At 50.0% G+C, this 17,879-nt stretch overlaps 1 protein-coding gene across 1 annotated transcript in view; it reads right to left on the bottom strand.

Annotated features, from left to right (window-relative positions):
- ARSG (arylsulfatase G) overlaps positions 1 to 9,436 on the bottom strand; it is a gene marked incomplete at both ends in the record, with an annotated part of 49,411 nt that extends 39,975 nt beyond the window's left edge. The window contains one exon of the mRNA XM_084238045.1: positions 9,219 to 9,436. Within this exon, the coding sequence (XP_084094171.1) occupies positions 9,219 to 9,436 (218 nt within the window). The remainder of the gene's footprint in view (positions 1 to 9,218) is intronic.
- Between the last annotated feature and the right edge of the window lie 8,443 nt (positions 9,437 to 17,879).

Raw genomic sequence — 17,879 nt, 5'->3', positions numbered from 1 at the left:
ATGGCCTGCACACGAGTCACATGGGAATCAGCATCCACAGTCTGCCTCCACGAGTGTGTTGTTGTTGCCTCCGTGAGTGTGTCGTTACCTCCGGAATGCAACGGATCATAAAGTCCTTCAGTTTGCTAAGTGCTGGAGACGTGGGGCTGGGACACTGGAAGGTTGACACCAGCATTTCTTCTTCCCTGGACTGAATGTCCGTGTCCTCCCTAAATCCATAGGTTGAGGCCTTCACTCCCAGTGTGAGAGTACCGGGAGGGGAGGGAGGTCTTTAGGATGTAATCAGGTTTCGATGAGATTGTGAAAGTGGAGCCCCCCCCTTGCTGGGATAAGTGTCCTTATGGGCAGAGGAAGTGAGACCAGCGCTTACTCCTTATGCACCATGTGAGGTCACAGCAGGAAGACGGCCGCCTGCCAGCCAGAAAAGGGTCCTCAGCAGAACCTGGACCAGCTGGCATTAGATCCTGGACTTGCAGCCTCCAGAAGGGTGAGAGATGCCTGTTGCAGCCACCCAGCCCACTGTGCTAGTTCTACCTGTCAGCAGTCAGCTGACGGGGTACCCGGGCCGGGCCCAAGCCGCAGTGCCCGGTGCTCGCCCCGCTGGGGCTGGTAGTGACTGTCCCGCCCATGTTCTCCCCTTGACCGTGTTAACCCATTGCCTGGGGAAGAGCTCCAGCACATTCTGCAGCAAGGTGGACCTCTGCCTCCCACCAGGACCACAAACTCCTATAACTACAATGACGATTGGGGTTTCGATTTGCAGCCCCAGCCCAAGCAGAGTGTGCCTGGAGGATGGAGTTGTCCCAGAACTAACTGGTGAATGAACAAACAAAGTCAGAAGACAGAAGCCCAGGTTGTTTGCTTGGAAAAAACATGTTAGTCCATTTTTTACATAATCGCTTAAGCTGATGCTTTCAGGCCTCCATCCCTTTCCCACTGCGTGTTAAAGTTCCTGCTGAACTCTCAAAAGTGAAAAATCTTCCTTCTTTCTTTCCAAGTCTTTGCAGGACCCTGACGGTCGCCAACCCCACCGCCCCATCCCCCTCAAAAAATAAAACTAACATCACCCGAGCAGCCAGAGGCACTGACCTGCTCCTCCCTGTTCCCTTCTCCCGGCCTCTGTCTCCATTTGGCAGAGACTAATTAATAAGCCATGAAATGGCCTTGCTATTTGGAAAGCGGCTTTTGTTTTTCTCCAAATCTATCTGGGCAGGTTCAGGCCGGTTCACCAACAGGGGTCCTCATTAAAGTCTGAAAATACATTGTAAGCAAAGCTGGAGACGCACACCCAGACGTGACAGCATCCTGTTAACAGCAAAACCAACGCAAATTAAGACACAGCCAGACAGAAACCAAAGCAACTCGCCACGGCATAAATTATGCGTGTTAGGATCAGAGGCAGCTCCCACAAAGAGGCGGCCATGAAGTTCTTGGAGAGACACATCCTTGCAGGAGTGTGCCCAGGGTTCAGTTACAAGGAATTGAAAATGGATGATGAGGGGCCTCCCTGGTGGTGCAAGGGGTTAAGTCTCAGCACCATGAAGCTGTCCGCAGCCACTGCAGCACAAGTTCAATCCCAGGGCAGGGAGCTACCCACATGGCACAGCAGACCTCTCCTGACTTGCCCGCTGCTCCCCTCAGCAGTGTATTTCAGTGGATCTGCCTGTTCTGCTCCCCACTCTGTCTCTGGTGAATCCTCTCACCCCCCACACCTCTGCCCTGTACCCCAGTTCTTGTATGCATAAATAAATAAATCTTTAAAAAAATTAAAAATAAACAAACAAATAAATAAAATAGATGATGAGGCCTTCTGAGGCCACTCTCTAAATTGCTAGTGACTGGAATAAAAACGATCTTTGCTCCATTCATAATTTAAGGGCTGGGAGGTGGGAGGGGGCGTTTGAAATCCCTTGCCGTGGCCTTGGTGTGTTGGACACACGTGGGCAGCTGTCCTCACGGTGCCGTCTGTTCAATGGGAAGACACAGTCAGCCTGCGAAGGTTGTTTGGTGGCTGATTGATGCCGCCCATACACAGACCCTCTGTAAATCCCAAGCAAAGGCGACAACAATCGTGAACTTGCTGTGTGGCGTGGATGCACTTGATCACTCCACTTCACTCAGTCTTGCATTCGTTCTACTGCTCACACTCTGGCAGCTGGTTCGGGTGTATTCCTTAGCCAGTCCTCCCTGTTTCCCATTCCCGCCGTGGATATGGGCACATTTTGATCAAGGAAGGACATACACAGGGACACGACAACAGGAGCTACCCAGGAGCATCTCAGCAGACCAGACACTCCCCACCCCGTCACTGTACCCTGAGCCAGCCACCCTGGAGCTCGCTGTAATGGCCCCTGCACTCCCTTCTGCAAGATGACCTCTTAGTAATCTGGAGCCACCCAGCTCCAAGGCAGGCTGGAGGCTCAGTTCTCAGGCTCCGTTCGGCCTTCAGGATCGAGTGCAAATGCTCGCGCGTGTCCACTGCACCCTACCCCGGCTGCCTGGTCCATCGGTCCAGCCTCCCTGCCCCAGCCACACTCCACCACCAGAATGCAGACCGGCTCCGGGAGAGAGAGAGCCTTTTAGGAGTTGGATCCCAGGCGTTCCCAGCACCCCGCCCGGTGCCCAGGCCTTCTGAGTATTTCCCGAGCACATGGCACGTTTCCGTGCTCGGTGCTTGCTCCTGCTCTCCCTCTGCCTGCATCTCTTTCCTCCAGTGCGCCTGGCTAACTCCTCCGCTTTTAAGGCTTCAGCACTCGGGTAGATAAGCTTTCCTGAGTAACCCCTGGAGCAGCTCCCGTTGCCCGCAGTCCCACGGCACTGTCTTCCAGAGACTTCTCCCTGATTATCTGCCCAACGGCGAGAAGTCCAGCACCATCTTTCTTATTCTTGACTGTGACCAATGTTGAAAGAATTCACTCATTCCAGGTCCTGGTGCCACTTCAGCCACCCAGGGGATATAGTCCAGGGGAGGGACACGCGAGGAGCCCACACCCACAGCAGCACGTTAGCCTTCTGCGCCTGCAGGCTGGTTTTCTCATCTTCACCCCCCACCAGGCTGGGAGTCTCTTAAGGGCAGAGCCGGCTGGGTGCCCCCTCCAATGTCTCATGACCCGCTCTTTGCAGAGATGCATCGTATCTCCACAATTTAGGAGGCTCAGAAGGAGAACAAATTCGAGCCGTTGGTGGCAAGTTTGAACTCGTTGCTGTGAAGGCGGCACCAGGGACTGGCACTGGCAGATGTTGGAGTGCCTTTCCCCGAGATCGGCTGACATCTCGTTCAGCGAGTCCCTGCACGTTCCATCTGTTAGCAAGGTCTCTGCCCTAGGCGTCACCGTACCCCCAGTTGACAGTGGGTAAGACGTGGTTTCACTGTCTAGTTAATCTATTGACCCAAGGGCAGCTGACCCCACGACACGAGAGCTTGCAAGGAAAAGAGGGGATTGACCTCCCGGAGCAAACGTGTCAGAGCTAATGTGAAGGTCAGGACAAACAAGAGGATCCCCCTGACAAGGATCCTCAGCCCTGAGTCTAATCACTGCTTGGTGGGGTGCGGGGATTATATGGAGGGGAAGGGTCTTGCTGGCTGATGAAAGTCTCCTGCAGAAAGTTCTTTCTGCTCTGGCTCTCACTGGGCCCATCAGCCCTCAAGACCTCATTCTAATCCCTGTGGCTCTGAGCGCCAGCCTGGTTCACTCTTCCTCAGCTGACGGCAAAATCCCAAAGGTGGCAGGAAGGCAGAGAAAGTCGAGCAAGGTATCAGGATGAGGGAGTTTTTGTAAAAAGCCAATTTTGATGAGAAAAATCACACCAGATATTTGACGGAATTAACAGCTCAATTCATTCCTCTCAAGAAACTATTCAGAAACAGCCTCCTTTGCCCCATTCTTGGGCACCTCTAACCTTTGGGGGGGGGGGGTTGACCTTTGACTCCTAGCTGAACCGCGATCTATAACTCTCAGCAGCAGCACTGACCTGACTCAACACTAAACTGGGCAGAGAAGGGGTAAAGCAAGGAGGAAGAGAAACCAAGGAGCGAAATTAACATATTGCAAGTCACTGAACAGTAGACAGTCGGCTCCACCTCTGAGCCCGCCTGGCAGACAACGGCCGTGAGCCGGCGGTGTCTGGGCTCGGCTGGCGAGGACCTCGTCTCTCTCTCTCTGGTCCTTCTCCCTCTGTCCCCAGCATGGATCTGTGGGTCATGATCGCTCACGCGCTGCAATGCCAGGCTGGACATCCTAAGCCATTGCCTGAATCCAGTCACCCAGAGAGGAGATGCGTGCAGTTACTTCTCAGGCCGAGAACATTCCAGAACTTTTGCTCATCATCACAGGTGAAACCAGCAGATCCCCAGATCTGCTCCCAAGAAGAACCAGACCCGTATTTCAGTATCAAGGTTATTCCTGGGTCCTCGTAGCAATTCAGACAGTTGCCAGACGGTTGGAAATACTGGAGGAAGTGCCAGTGAAATGCTTATGTCCTTTTCTCTTTTTCTTAAGCGTGCACAAGTCATTCCTCTTCCTCAAACTGTCATGCAAGTTTTTGTAATTGCTGGGAAAAATAAATTGTCATTGATGACTAAGTTCTTGGCATCATTTTCTTAAATTCCAACACTTTGATTTTCTTCTGGTTACCTTCACGTTTTTAAACTTTGGAATGCTCCTCGGTACTGCCACCTCCGGTTGGCATGGGACGCTGACAAATGACTGCCCCTGAGGTCAAGGGCAAAGCACACTAGCGGCTGAGCCTCCTGACCAGTGCCCGGGGTGCTGCTGCCTCCCAGGGCACACACAGGAGTCACGAACACTGGGAGGCCCGAAGACAGTGCCTGCCGATGAGACGTTTGCTGCTCTGTAGTAGCGTCCACTTGTTCCTCAATAAATTCTTTTTCATTATGTTTCACCTGGTGAATTTGCAAAGTAGGTAAGCTGCTGTAATAGTAACAACACTCCCTCCCTGCGCCTGAGTTTCCCTCCATGTGAGATGGATGTGGACCCCGTGACTTGAGCTGCGGAAAGTTCAAGGCTGCAGGCCACGGTGCCTGTGTCATCTCCATGTGCAAGGAGACAGGGGGTCCGAGAAGGGACACTGTAAGACTGCTCTCCTTCCCCAGGACTCCTTTCTTTCCGTGACATGATGACATCACCACTGGCTTGCGATCTAGACCCTTTCCAGCTGCAAACGTGGCAAATTGCATCTACCAAAGCCAGGTTAAATAGAATGAGTGCCGAGTGCTGACGGGAAGTAGGAGGGACACGTTACAGACACTTAAGAGCTGCCTCAGGCACATGGTCTAGCAACCAACAGGACTGAGGGGCTCTGAGAAGCAGCGAGCTCTGCGGTCCAGCTTGCAGGGGGAGGGGCTGGGCCCAGACAGGGTGAGATGCTGCTGGCAACTAAGTGGAGAAAACAGACATGACAGTCCAGACCCGGGGGGCAGGGACTCTGCTGATGCTGCATGACTGAACTAATTTCCTCCCTGAAATGACCCTGTGACGTAAGTGCCATTTCTGACCCTTTCTAGAGATGAGCAAACTGAGGTCCAGCGAGGCTGACTGATGAGCCCAGTGTCCCAAAGCTAGTAAGTAAGAGACCCCGGCACCTGGTTCCAGATCCCCCGCTGTGGTTAACTCATCCAGGCATACCCAGAAGGTTGGAACCAGGAATCCAAATATGGAACTAATGTTTTTTGAGCACCTACCATGTCCCTGGCACTGCAGTTATGAAAGAGATAGGTAAGTTTGCTCGTCCGGAGTTGACATTCCAGTGGGAGAGACAGGCAACGAAGATCACTTCAAGGGCTCCGGGAGAAAGGCAACAGGCGTGCAGGGAGGGGCAGACGGGTGGGAGAGAATGTCAGGAAAAGCTCTTTGCGGATGGGGAGTGCATACAGAAAGAATGACAAGGGACTAGGCTCTCAGAGCTTGCCAGGAAAAGGGACCAGCCTGTGCAAAGGCCCTGAGGCAGCAAAAGTATGGGTTTGAGGAAGAAATAAGCACAAGGTTAGGAGCGTGGGGTGCTGAGATGGCAGGTGTCTGTGCCCGCCCCCATCACAAACTCAGGCCAGTCAAGCCTCCTGCCCAACAGCCGCTTCCAACTCCCCGCTAAAGGGCATCTTAACAACTTTTCTCAGGTTGCCTCTTACAGCTGGGCAGCACAGACATCCGTTCTCGGTCCCAGAGGGAGAAAAATGTTGCGATTGCAGTGGCCCCAGTTCTGAAGGACTCTCTTCCCAGCTCCCCTCCTTCCCAGCCCTTAAAGATAAGGCTCTAGAATGCAGGAATCTGGGCTTGAATGTTGGCTCAGCCACTCCCCAACTCTGGGTGAGGCCCTTGACCTGGATCTCCCCATCTGTGAAAGAAGAGAAACCTCTTGGTAGTGAGAATTAAATTGGGCAATTCTGGAGCCTGAAACCCGGCAAGCGCACGGCGTGTTCAGCTACACTGCAGTTGTTGTACTGGATCCAGTACAGGTGTCAGCCAGGTGCGCATGGTCTCCCTGGAGACGGCCAGCAGGGATTTGTCCCAGGGATCCCCCTCCTTCCGTGATGTGTCCTCTAGACCTTCCCCTGCAGACCAAGATCTCATCACATTGATCATTCACGTGGGTGTTACTTCTGGTATTATCCCAAGTTGTCTGCAACCATAAGAAATGAGGAGAGACCAGATTCTCTCTTGGAGCCTCCAGAAGGAACCACCTTGCTAACACCTTCATATAGGACTTCTAACCTTCTGCACTAGGGGAGGCTACCCACCAGTTTGTGGTCATTTGTTGTGTTGGTCCTGGGAAATGATACACTGATAAAAGGGAGATGATATAAAAGATATTTTCTCAAGGCACCCTTAGACCAGGTTTGGCAATGAGAGCTCTGGTCTAAAAGTCACAGTTGGGGGCCTCCCTGGTGGCACAGGGGTTAAGTTTCAGGCTGTCATGCTATTGCTACTGCTGCCTGAGTTTGATCCCCAGCCAGGGAGCTAGCTACAAGGCACAGCAGACCTCTCCTGTCTCACCTGCTGTCTCAGCAGTGTATTTCAGTCAGTCTGCCTGTTCTGCTCCCCACTCTGTCTCTGGTGAATCCTCTCACCCCTCGCACCTCTGGCCTGTACCCCAGTTCTTGTATGCATAAATAAATAAAACAAACAATAAATGTTGCAGTTGGGGTCCCACTGGCGGTGAGAAGGCAGAGGGGGAGGCTGGCAGTGAATCAACCCCTGCCCTCAAACTAAGCCCCTTACCTGTCAACAGAGCACAGTGTAAACAGCCTGGAGCTCAGGCTGGAGGGCCGCGGGCCTGGCTGCTCTCACAAGGCAATTGGAGAAACTTTTCATAGAGGAGTGAAAAATAGGCAAAGCCACCAAACCGTGTCTGCCTCTGGCCCCTGTGGTGCACTTTCTGCTCAGAGTGAGAATGTGCTAGTGGGCACAGTTAGGGGAGGAAGGTCCAGGCCTAGAAACTGTTGGTTTAAATCACCTGTCAGATGTTTCCCACTCACCCGCTTGACACTGAAAGCAGAAGTTCGCAAGCATTTCCCTTTGAGGATCTGGTCGATGCTCTCCCCAGGAAAACAAATTCTTACATGGAAAATTGGGGGGGCTCACTTTGGGGTATCTTGGTGAATGGACAAATATAAATCACCTATTATGTGCCAGGAACAGTGCTATAGGCTAGGAAACTAAGAAGGATGCCAAAGCTCAGAAGGGAGGTGGGTGAATTTTCTGTAGCTTTCTCGACAAATCGCCAGGAGGCAAGACATGTGAGATCAAGACGTTGCAAATCAAGCCCTTGCCAGGGCTGGTCCCTTTGGAGGCTCAGAGAGAATCTGTTCTGTGTACCCCAGTTTCTCATGGTGTCCTTGGCTTGCAGGTGTATCACTCCATCATCTCCACCCCCATCTTCACATCACTTCTCCTGGGGGTCTCCCTGAGGCCTCTTCTTATAAGGACACCAGTCTTTGGATTTAGGACCCACCCTAAACCACACATGACATTGGGGTCTCTAACGAATTATATCTGCTTAGACCCTATTTCCAAATAGGATCGCCTTCTGAAGTTGTGGGGGGACTTGAATTTGTGGGGATACTCTTCAACCCAATACAGGAGGTCAGGTGATTAGTCAATCTCTGTGAAGAGCAGTGAGGGCAAGAAGGGCACCCCAGGGGCCTGGGAGGCTGTCCTGAGGACCTCAGTGGAACTGAGGCCCAAATAGTGGGTGGAAACTAACTGTAAGGGGTAAATAGAAAATGCACCAGGAAGAATTCATCACACAGGTGAGGCTCAAACCAAGGAGGTAACCACAGCAGACATCTGTAAGACAGGGCTGTGCAGAGAACCTCAGAGGATGGGCTTGTCTTGCAGCTGCTCTTCAAGTTCTGGATTTTATCCTTTGGGACACAGAATGTCTTTGATTGGAAGTAGGGGACTGTTTCTAGAAAGTTCACCTGGGCTGAGGTGAGGAGCATGGAGACTAGATGCAGGGATTTCAAGTAGCCTTATCTCTGGGGAGAAGCTCCTGGCTGCAGGATGCAAGTGGCTGAAAGTCTGGCCATGCCCCATGAGTTATCCTAACCAGTCAGCTGGAGCAATGCCCACTCTGTTGAACAGAGGAGTGTAGCCCAGGACAGACAGATCAGTTGAATCAACATCAGCCTGAGAAGAAAACCCAAAAGTCCACAAGCTCGGACACCTGTTCTCTCTAAGCTGGGGAGGGGGTTAAGCATTTGAGCCAAAACATCTGCAAACATTTCAACTCGTGCCGATGCACAACCATTCTGCTCCCACAGACCTGGAGGTCCTGCTGCCTCCATGTGCCAGCTGACTCTCAGTTGCTCTTCAAGGATCCCCTTCACCTTTGGGCCCCAGGCTGGGTTTGGCACCCTCTCCCATGGATTCAAAAATGTCCTGATGCAGGTTTATGTCCTAGATTGCAATCCTTCCTTTCCTTTACACCTGTCTCTTCTACAGACCTATGGACCTTCATGACAATTTTTCTACCTCATTCTTCTCTCTGATCCCAGCTCCCAACACAATAAAGGTGACCAGATGGATAAGTGGCTTCATGATGCTATACTGGCTTCATCCCTAATTGATTGATTGATTGATGATTTACTGACTGATCAGTTAACTGAATCAATCAACCTGGACCCATGCTTTACATTGTCCCCTCCCCCCAGAAGAGTCAGGGAAAGGCAGGAGGTGCTGACTCAGCACCCCCACACTCACCTCATTCCTTCCGTGGCCATCTTATCCAGGTTGGCAGTGTCCTTTGTTTCTGCCCAGTTTGCTCCCAGGTCACCCCACCCCATGTCATCTGCCAAAATGATCACAAAATTTGGTTTCTGGCCTCCTGTTTCCCCATGGGAGCCAAAATCCACCAGAGGATAAAGACATCCCAAGGAACTCAAGCCCACCAACAAAACCTTTAGAAAAAGCCAGTCCATGGTGCTGAGTGGGTGATTCCACTTGTCTGCAGTAGGGGTGGCCACCACTGGCAAGTCTGCTCACTTCTGTGCAGGATGTCCCTGGACACGGCAGTGGAGTTTGCAAGGAGGAGGTGGTGGTGGCAGCAATGCTGGTGGCAGTGGCTATGGGGATGGTGGGGGCTACAGAAATGAGGCCCCCATCTGGAATCCTAATTCAGGAGAGTCAGGAAGCTTGCAACCCTGAATTTGGCATCCCTCACTGCAGCTGTGTAAGATGACCAGCCGTGAGCAGCAGTCACACGTGTCAACAACCGCCCTTGGCCACTTAGACGGTGACCTCTCTGTGTTCAGGGCTGTCAAGAGTGGAAGCGCCCGTCTTGCATCTGTTTGGGACTCCAGCTGGTGCGGGCAGGGCAAATTCTCACATCTGCAGAACACCTGGACATCCAAGAAGCCACAGTCAACCCTGAATGAGTTTCTGAGTTCCAGATGGTTGAGAGGCTCGTGTTTCTGTCAGGTTGCCTGGAAGGCACAAAATTGACAAGAAAACAGAGTTAAAACTGCCAATGCAGCTGTGTTTTACTCAGTAGCTTAGGAAATAATCACTTTTCCATGCCAACAGATGTTTTCCTTCTTATTGGACTATTGAACGGGTTCATCGGCTTCTCCACCTGAGACTTAGTGGTGATAATAATAATCTCCCATCATCACAGAGATGGATGATCTTATATTACGAAAGAGATGAGTTACTGGGGCCCCACGTTCTGGACTGGACCTTGGACAGGATCAGCACCCAACTCTGGAAAAATCACACACTGCCATCTCAACAGACTTCCCCGATTCACAAGAAATTCCCAAACCAAGTGTGACCTTATGAAACCCACTGAAATGTCCAGAGGAATGGATGGGTCTTTTATTACCAAGACATGATTCACACTTATATCATCAAGTAACTCATGAACCTAAAATTCTTGATAAAAATTAATTTGGGGAGAAAAGAAATGTAAAACCGAAAGTTAATGGTAGAATCTAGCTGGGGGAAAATAGTGCTCACCATTTTGATATTTTTTACAATAAATTTAGGGGGAAACATTCAAAAACCATTTTGGTGGAAATGTGTCCCTTTATATCTGGACCACACGATGTTTAACATGTTTAAATGGATCACACCTGGAGCAGCAAGATGCTTAGGAAACAAACCTCATGATTCTGATCTTACAAAAAAACTAACCTAAAAGGAGATGATTAACCTAACTGATGCTTAACCTACTGGAGATGATTCATCATGAGTGGACAAACACAAAAGCAATAAATCCGGGGTTGAGTTGTGAAAGACAAGCATTCAAGGTTATACTTGCAACAGCAGGTTGCAAACAGGAACCACTGAGTAAAACCACGTCATCCCTAGTTTACTTAAAAGCCCTAAATTTACAAGGTTAGGAAAGAGGCACAGACTGGGAATTCTGGACCAAATCAAAACGTCAGTGGGATACCCAACCCAAGAAGGAGATTAAAAAAGAACCAATTAAAAAAAAAAAAAGAACCAATTTGTAATAGATGAAGACATTGCTAGGGCTGAGGTTATGACAGAAGGCATTTCCAGTGTGTATCCCCTGCCCATGATTGAGGGCTGCATCCCTAACAAAACCAGTCAGTCGACTCAATGACCAACCCCGGTGGATGGGGGTGGTTGGAGGGATGTAAATTTGGGAAGACCTAGATAAACTCAAAGGATGGGCAGATTTGCACTTAATCAAAATAAAAGGAAGTCCAAGTAAACAGGCATGGGGATCTGGAGGCCAATGAATCAATTGTTCAGAAATACAAATTCTTCTGTTTCCAAAAGGAGGGCTATTTTTTCAAACTCAATTAGATTCAACTGGTATTTGTTGATCTTGAGGCCCCAAAGACTTCTCCCTTGCTAGAAGAAGGAGCCCTTGGACAGGAGGATGCTGAACAAACACTTTTTGACTTGCTAGTTGATTTCAGCCTCATTCTACTGGCTTCTGCCATGACCAGGAATCATAGGAGCCTTTTCTTCTTAAATTTATGTAGCTTGGAACACCAGAGTAGCCTTATTCTTCATCTGTAAACCATTTCAGAATGACCCAACACCCAAGACTTCAGGGTTGGGGGAAATCTCCCTTAAGAAAGAAGTGAAAATTAAGACGGGACTATTAACTAATGACAACACAGTCTTTTGAGGATTTTCAAAGCGCATCATGAATACTTAAAATCTTCGTTGAATGGAAATAAGCTAATTTAGCCAGGACACCATTGCATTTAGTCTTCATGACCACAGCTCTGGGGAGACATTTAATCTTTTCCCCATTTTTTTTTTAAACTACAGAGAGCAGGTAAGCCAGACATTCAAAGAATGGACTCCAAGTCTTGAATTAAGATCCAAGCTGACATTACGGAAAACAATATGAAAGTTCTTCAAATCATTATAAATGGAACTGTTATAGGGCAGGGAGAGGGGCAGCCCAAACCCCGCAAACCTGCCTGTTCTAAATGGGTTCTGCCATCCGCCGCATCAACACAAAACATAGGAGACTTTAATGGGAAGGAACTTTAATACAACTAGGAAACAATACAGGAAAGGCAAAGAGTCTAGTTTCTAAATGAAGCACCCAAAGTTACCCGTCCCCTCGTGGGTAAAAGTCCATCCAAATGGGATTGGCCCAGAGAAAGGCCCCAAAGCCTGCTACAAGTCTAAAGCATCTTCCAGTGGGGACCCACAGAAAAGGGTCACAAACAACCGGACAAGCCCGGAAGGAAAAGAGCAAAATCAACATCAAGATAAAAGCTGCCATGGTCACCTCCCCACGGGTCTCACCCACATCTGTGTCACCCAGTCCACGACCAAAAGACAAGCGCAGTTTTTCTTCACGTGTCTCTAGGCTCCATCCTGCTTCCTTCCTCAGTCTCTTCTGCAGCTTCTCCTCTTCCTGCTCAGCTCCACCCTCCCTTAGGTGGGGCAGGGAACCTCCCCCTTTCCTGGGGACCACCCTGTTACAGAACCACTGTCAGATCCAGCCATCCCACTTGTGGGTATTTATCCAAAGGAAGTGAAAGCAGTCACTTGAAGAGATATTTGTGTTTCCACACTCACTGAAGAATTATTCACAATAATCAAGATCTGCACTCAACCTACATGTCCACTGACAGGTAAATGGATAAAGAAAATGTGCTGTGTATATAATTATAGACCATAGAATATTACTCAGCCTTACAAAAGAGAGAAATCTTGTCATTTGCAACATCATGGAGGAATCTGTAGGGCATGATACTGAGACAAGGCAGGCACAGAGAGATGAAGACTCTAAAACAGTTGAACTCAGAGAAGCAGCAGTTAGCAGGGTGGCTTCCAGGTGTTCGAAGGCAGGAGAAATGGAAAGATGTTGGCCAAAGGGGGAAACTTTCAGTTGTACAGAACAGTGACTTCTGGGGATCCAAAGTACCGCAGGGACATGCAGCCATGGAGCCATGGGCTGCAAAGCTAAGCCCCTCAGTCGCACACAGTGCTGTAAACTGTTAGCTCGATTTAAAAATTATTATTTTTAAAATATTTATTTTTATTTATTTATGCATACAAGAACTGGGGTGTAGGCCAGAGGTGTGGGGACTGAGAGGATTCACCAGAGACAGAGCAGGCAGGGAGCAGAGCAGGCGGATCTACTGAAATCACTGCTGAGGGGAGCAGTGGGGAGACAGGAGAGGTCCGCCGCGCCATGTGGGTAGCTCCCTGCCCAGGGATTGAACTTGTGCCGCAGCGGCTGGTGATAGCTTCATAATGCTGAGACTTAACCCCTTGCACTACTAGGGAGAACCCTCAATTTAAAAATTATTAAAAAATAATAATAAGATAAAGTACAGCTGGTATGACTAGACACAGTCAATTACCGTGCACTGCAGACAGGCCTGCCTCGCTTTACAGCACGCCACAGACATGGCCCCATTTTCAAACTGGGCATGTGTGGCATCTCTGGCGCTCTGGGTCAAAGTTCAGAGGATGGTTAGTGGTTTTTATCAATCAAGAACGTTTTAATAACGGCATGCACATTGTTTTAGACATACTCCATTGCACGCTTAATAAACTACACTCTAGTGTAAACACACTACAAGCATAGTGTAAACATATTTTTTCTATGCACCGGGAAACCAAAAGTCATGTGACTCATCACACTATCTTCACTTTATCTCAATGATCTGGAACCAAACCTGAAATATTTCCAAGGTGTGCCTGTACTTGAAATTTGCTGAGAGGCTAGATTTGAAATGGTCTCACCCTGCCCCAACATAAACACACATAAGAGGCGATAAGATGTTAATTAGCTGGACTGTGGTAATTATTTCACAAATATATATATGTAGCTCGAAACAACACATTGCACACCATAAATACATGCAATTTTCATTTGTCAGTTAGACTTCAATAAAGCAGGAAGGAAGTTTTTCTAAAAAGATCCAAACCAAAATGTTGAGCTCTGGTGCCCTAAAGAAACTGGCTCCAGGGCCTCCCTGGTGGCACAAGGGGTTAAGACACAACCTATGAAGCTGTCCACAGCCACTGCAGCATGAGTTCCATCCCCAGCCAGGGAAGACACACCCACATGGCGCAGCAGACCTCCCCTGACTCACCCGCTGCTCCCCTCAGCAGTGTATTTCAGTGGATCTGCCTATTCTGCTCCCCACTCTGTCTCTGGTGAAGCTTCTCACCCCCTTCCCCATACCTCTGGCCTGTACCCCAGTTCTTGTATGCATAAATAAATCAATCTTTAAAAAAAAAAGAAACTGGCTCCAACTGCTGCCTCAGGCCATCTCTGAAGTCACTTTGCCAACTCTCTTTACCCATCGTCCTCCCTGCCTCAGAAGGAGAGTGGACAGAGACAAGCAGTGGTCTCCTGGCTTCAGAAGGAAGGGGAGTCTTTGGCAAATAAAATAATCCCCCTCCTTCCACTGGGCTGGAAGCCCTGACCGCCTCGCTCAGCAACCCCCACCGGGGCAGGTGCCTCTGTACTGCCTTAGCAGAGCTACAGCGACAAACCCTGGCTGAGCACAGTGTGGCCACTCATGTCTCTGGCCTCTCAGAGGGCAGCAGAGGGAACTGAGCTGCCTGTGGGCTCTGGCAGGGAATCGTGCTCTCGGAACCCCATTCAAAGCATGGTGGTGGGGTCTCCCTGCAGGCTCTGGGCAGGCTGAGGGGACAGGCACTCAGGTGCCAGGGAGTGACCATCAGGCTGGGTAATGGCCAGAAGGGTTGAGAAGCAACAGGGACGGGGCCTTCGGACACCAGGGCTAGAGGGCCATCAGCTGACCCTGGCTCCCCTGGACCTCCCTGTGGCCAAGCCGCCCGCCGGAGAGCCTTGGAAACAGCTGAAATAACACGATCGGGCAGACCTTCCTGGCAGAGGGCTCTGTTGGTTTTCCAGAGACAAAGCTTCAGATGAGCCAGGGCCAAAAAAGACAAAGGCTCGGGGGCTGTGCTCTCTGGCTGCAGGGCGCTGCTGTCCCACCCACCGGAGCAGGACCTGGCAGGTGTGAGGGCTGGGCCAGGAGCCACCCCTGTACTCTGAAATGAGCCCTGGTGCGCTGCTGTCCATCCAGCCAAGGGGCACTGAGGGACAGGTCTCCCTCGGGGCGCTCTGCATGCGCAGTGAATGAAACACGAACCCCAGCCCTCGTGCCTCTGACGTTCTTTTCGGAAGAAGAAATGAAACGAGTAATCTAAATACCAAGGCAACAATCAAAGCAGGAAGGGCACCCGCAGAGTGGGGTGAGCAGGTGCCAGGTTAAAGAGGGAGGTCAAGGGCAAACTCTTGAGAAGGGAATGGTTCTAGCAGGATCTGGAGGAGAGGAGAGGAAGCTGCAGGCTGAGTAGCCAGCAGGGGCAAAGGCTGGCACCTGGGAGGTGCAACAAAGAAGTCATTGTAGAAACTGAGGCATGAGGAAAGGGGAGAAATAGATGGCCTCTCCAGGAGGCAGGTGAAAGGAGGGTTTGAACAAGAGCAGTGAGTAGGACTGACATCGTCTCATCGGGCCGCTCTGCTGAGCACACACAATTGTGTTGCAGTCAAGTGTGCACGGGAGCTTAGAAGTCAGGAGAACACTGCATTGGCCCAGGTGAGACCATGTGTGTCCAGGGGAGACCAGGTGAGTGCAGGTGAGTCCAGGTAGGTCCAGTAAGTCCAGGTGGCTGCAGGTGAGAGATAGTGCTCCCTTTCATGTGCCCACCCTGCACTTGTCTGACCCCGGCAGGGAGCATCTCACCCTAATCCAGGCCCAAGTGGAAAGAAAAATCCTGGGACCTTGGTAACCAGGACACAGGATTATTTAATGCCTCTGTGTAATAAACATCCTCAGGGCCTCTTCCTTTGGCCCCAGACCTCAACACTGCAGCTTGGGGCTGACCCTACTTGGAAAGATTGCTTTCTTACATGGGAAGTGGGGTTCAGTCTTTGCTCATCAGAGGATGTAAGCGGGATCTTCGGGGGAATGCTGCCAGCCAGCCAGCCGGGAGAGCAACTCCACTTAGATAATTAAACCACTTTCTTTATCTTAAACTCAGGCCAGACCCTGTTGTTGGGAATATCACTTCTGGGAACCCACGCACAAGGGAAACTCACACACAAGGGGCATGAGATGCTGTGCCTGGTCTTGGGCTGCAGCCACCTGCCGGGACTGTTGCAGAACAAGCCACGTGGCAGGAGCCAGGATAAGGGGCAGCGTTGTGCCACGCCGTAGCTGTCAAACCACTGGTCCTGTGGACACTACCTCTGGATCGGACGCAGGTCCGAATACAAAGGGAGTAAATGGGCCTTTGACTAATATCCTACAATTATATCTTGACTTGGGAGCAAAAACCAGCCAGGGTGTGGTCAGGCGGAAGGGGTTCAAGGTCCATCACTTGAAATCTACTCCCTGAAAGCTTGTCTGCCAAATCTTTTCAGTTTTTATGAGGTGGTATTTACTTATTACTTACTATGGAAGTTGTCCAAAATATTCATTTTATTATGGAAGTTGTTAAACACACAGTGGAGAAACTCACACACACCGACTTTACTTCCAGATTCAACAACCATCCCCACGAGGCCTGTCTGTCTCCCCCTCCTGCTTCATTCCTTTGCCCTCAGCCTTCTTGTTCCCTGGATTATCTTGAAACCAACCTCAGACATCATGTAATTTCAGCCATAAATCTCTATATGGTTACCTAAAAGATAATTCTTTTTAAAAATATCTGCAGAGCCTCTCTTGTGGCCCAGGGATTAAGTCTCAGGCTATCACTGCTATGGCCAGAGAGCTACCCACATGGCACAGCAGACCTCTCCTGTCTCGCCCGCTGCTCCCCTCAGCAGTGGATTTCAGTACATCTGCCTGTTCTGCTCCCCACTCTGTCTCTGGTGAGTCCTCTCACCCCATACCTCTCTCCTATACCCCGGATCCTCTATGCAAAACAAAAAAGCAAAAAAAATTTTTTTAAAAACCTTACAACTCTATTAACAGCCCTTTTTTTCATTAACAATAATTGGTTAATATCATCAAAAAGTCAACCAGGGTTCACATGGCCTCCACTGCCCAATCAATGTTTTTTTAAGTGGGTTTGCTCTCAATCGGTATCCAAAGTCCAGCCCATGCTGAGTGCTTCTCTTTCATTCATAAACACTTCCTCTCTCTCGCCAACAATATAGTTGTAAATAAAAGCAATTGTCCTATAAATTCCTCAAATCGAGGATCTGGCTGCTGATACCCACACGACGTCATCTGAAATATTTCCCAGACTCTGATTCTCCCTGTAAGTTGATTGTAGGCCCAGAGGTGAAACAAGCTCAGCTGTCAGATTGGGGCTGTTCACTTAGACACTGTGTCCTTCTCGTCATGCTAAATTGATTGGTGGTTCGTGTGGTAAAGTTTTGAGTTTTTTTTTTTTTACTTTGTCGCTTTTCTACGTGCACAGGAAACATTCCCTTAAGTAGCATGCTCTACTTTTTCGCTGATTTATCCTGTCTCTGAATCAGTAAAATATGTTAGAATCTGTTATGTCCGTCCAAAATTCATACGGTGCAGCCCCTAAGCCCAGCATGTTGGTATTTGGAGGTGGGTCTTTGGGGTGATTAGGCTTAGAGGCCGTCAGGACACAGGGGCGGGGGGCACGATGGGATTTGCGCCCTGATGTGAAGAAACGGCAGGTGAAGACACAGCAAGACAGCAGCGTTGTGAGCCAGGAGGAGGAGACTCGTGGGGGCCTAGGCAGCCCGCGCCTCACTTTTGGGTGTCCAGCCTCGAGCAGAATGAGAAATAAACTTCCGTGGTTTAAGCCCCAACTATGGTATTCCGTGATGGAGTCCAAGCCACGACGGAGCCCCCCAAGTCACACCTGAGAGCACCTGTGACTATGGCAGGCACAGAGGTAGGAAGAGACCAAAATTGGGGGCCTCCCTGGTGGTGCAGGCGGTTGAGC

This window comes from Talpa europaea (genome assembly GCF_964194135.1).
Source record: "Talpa europaea genome assembly, chromosome: 7".
NCBI classification, from domain to species: Eukaryota; Metazoa; Chordata; class Mammalia; order Eulipotyphla; family Talpidae; genus Talpa; species Talpa europaea.
The sequence above is the reverse complement of the archived record's forward strand: the minus strand, read 5'-3'. Positions and strand labels throughout refer to the sequence as shown.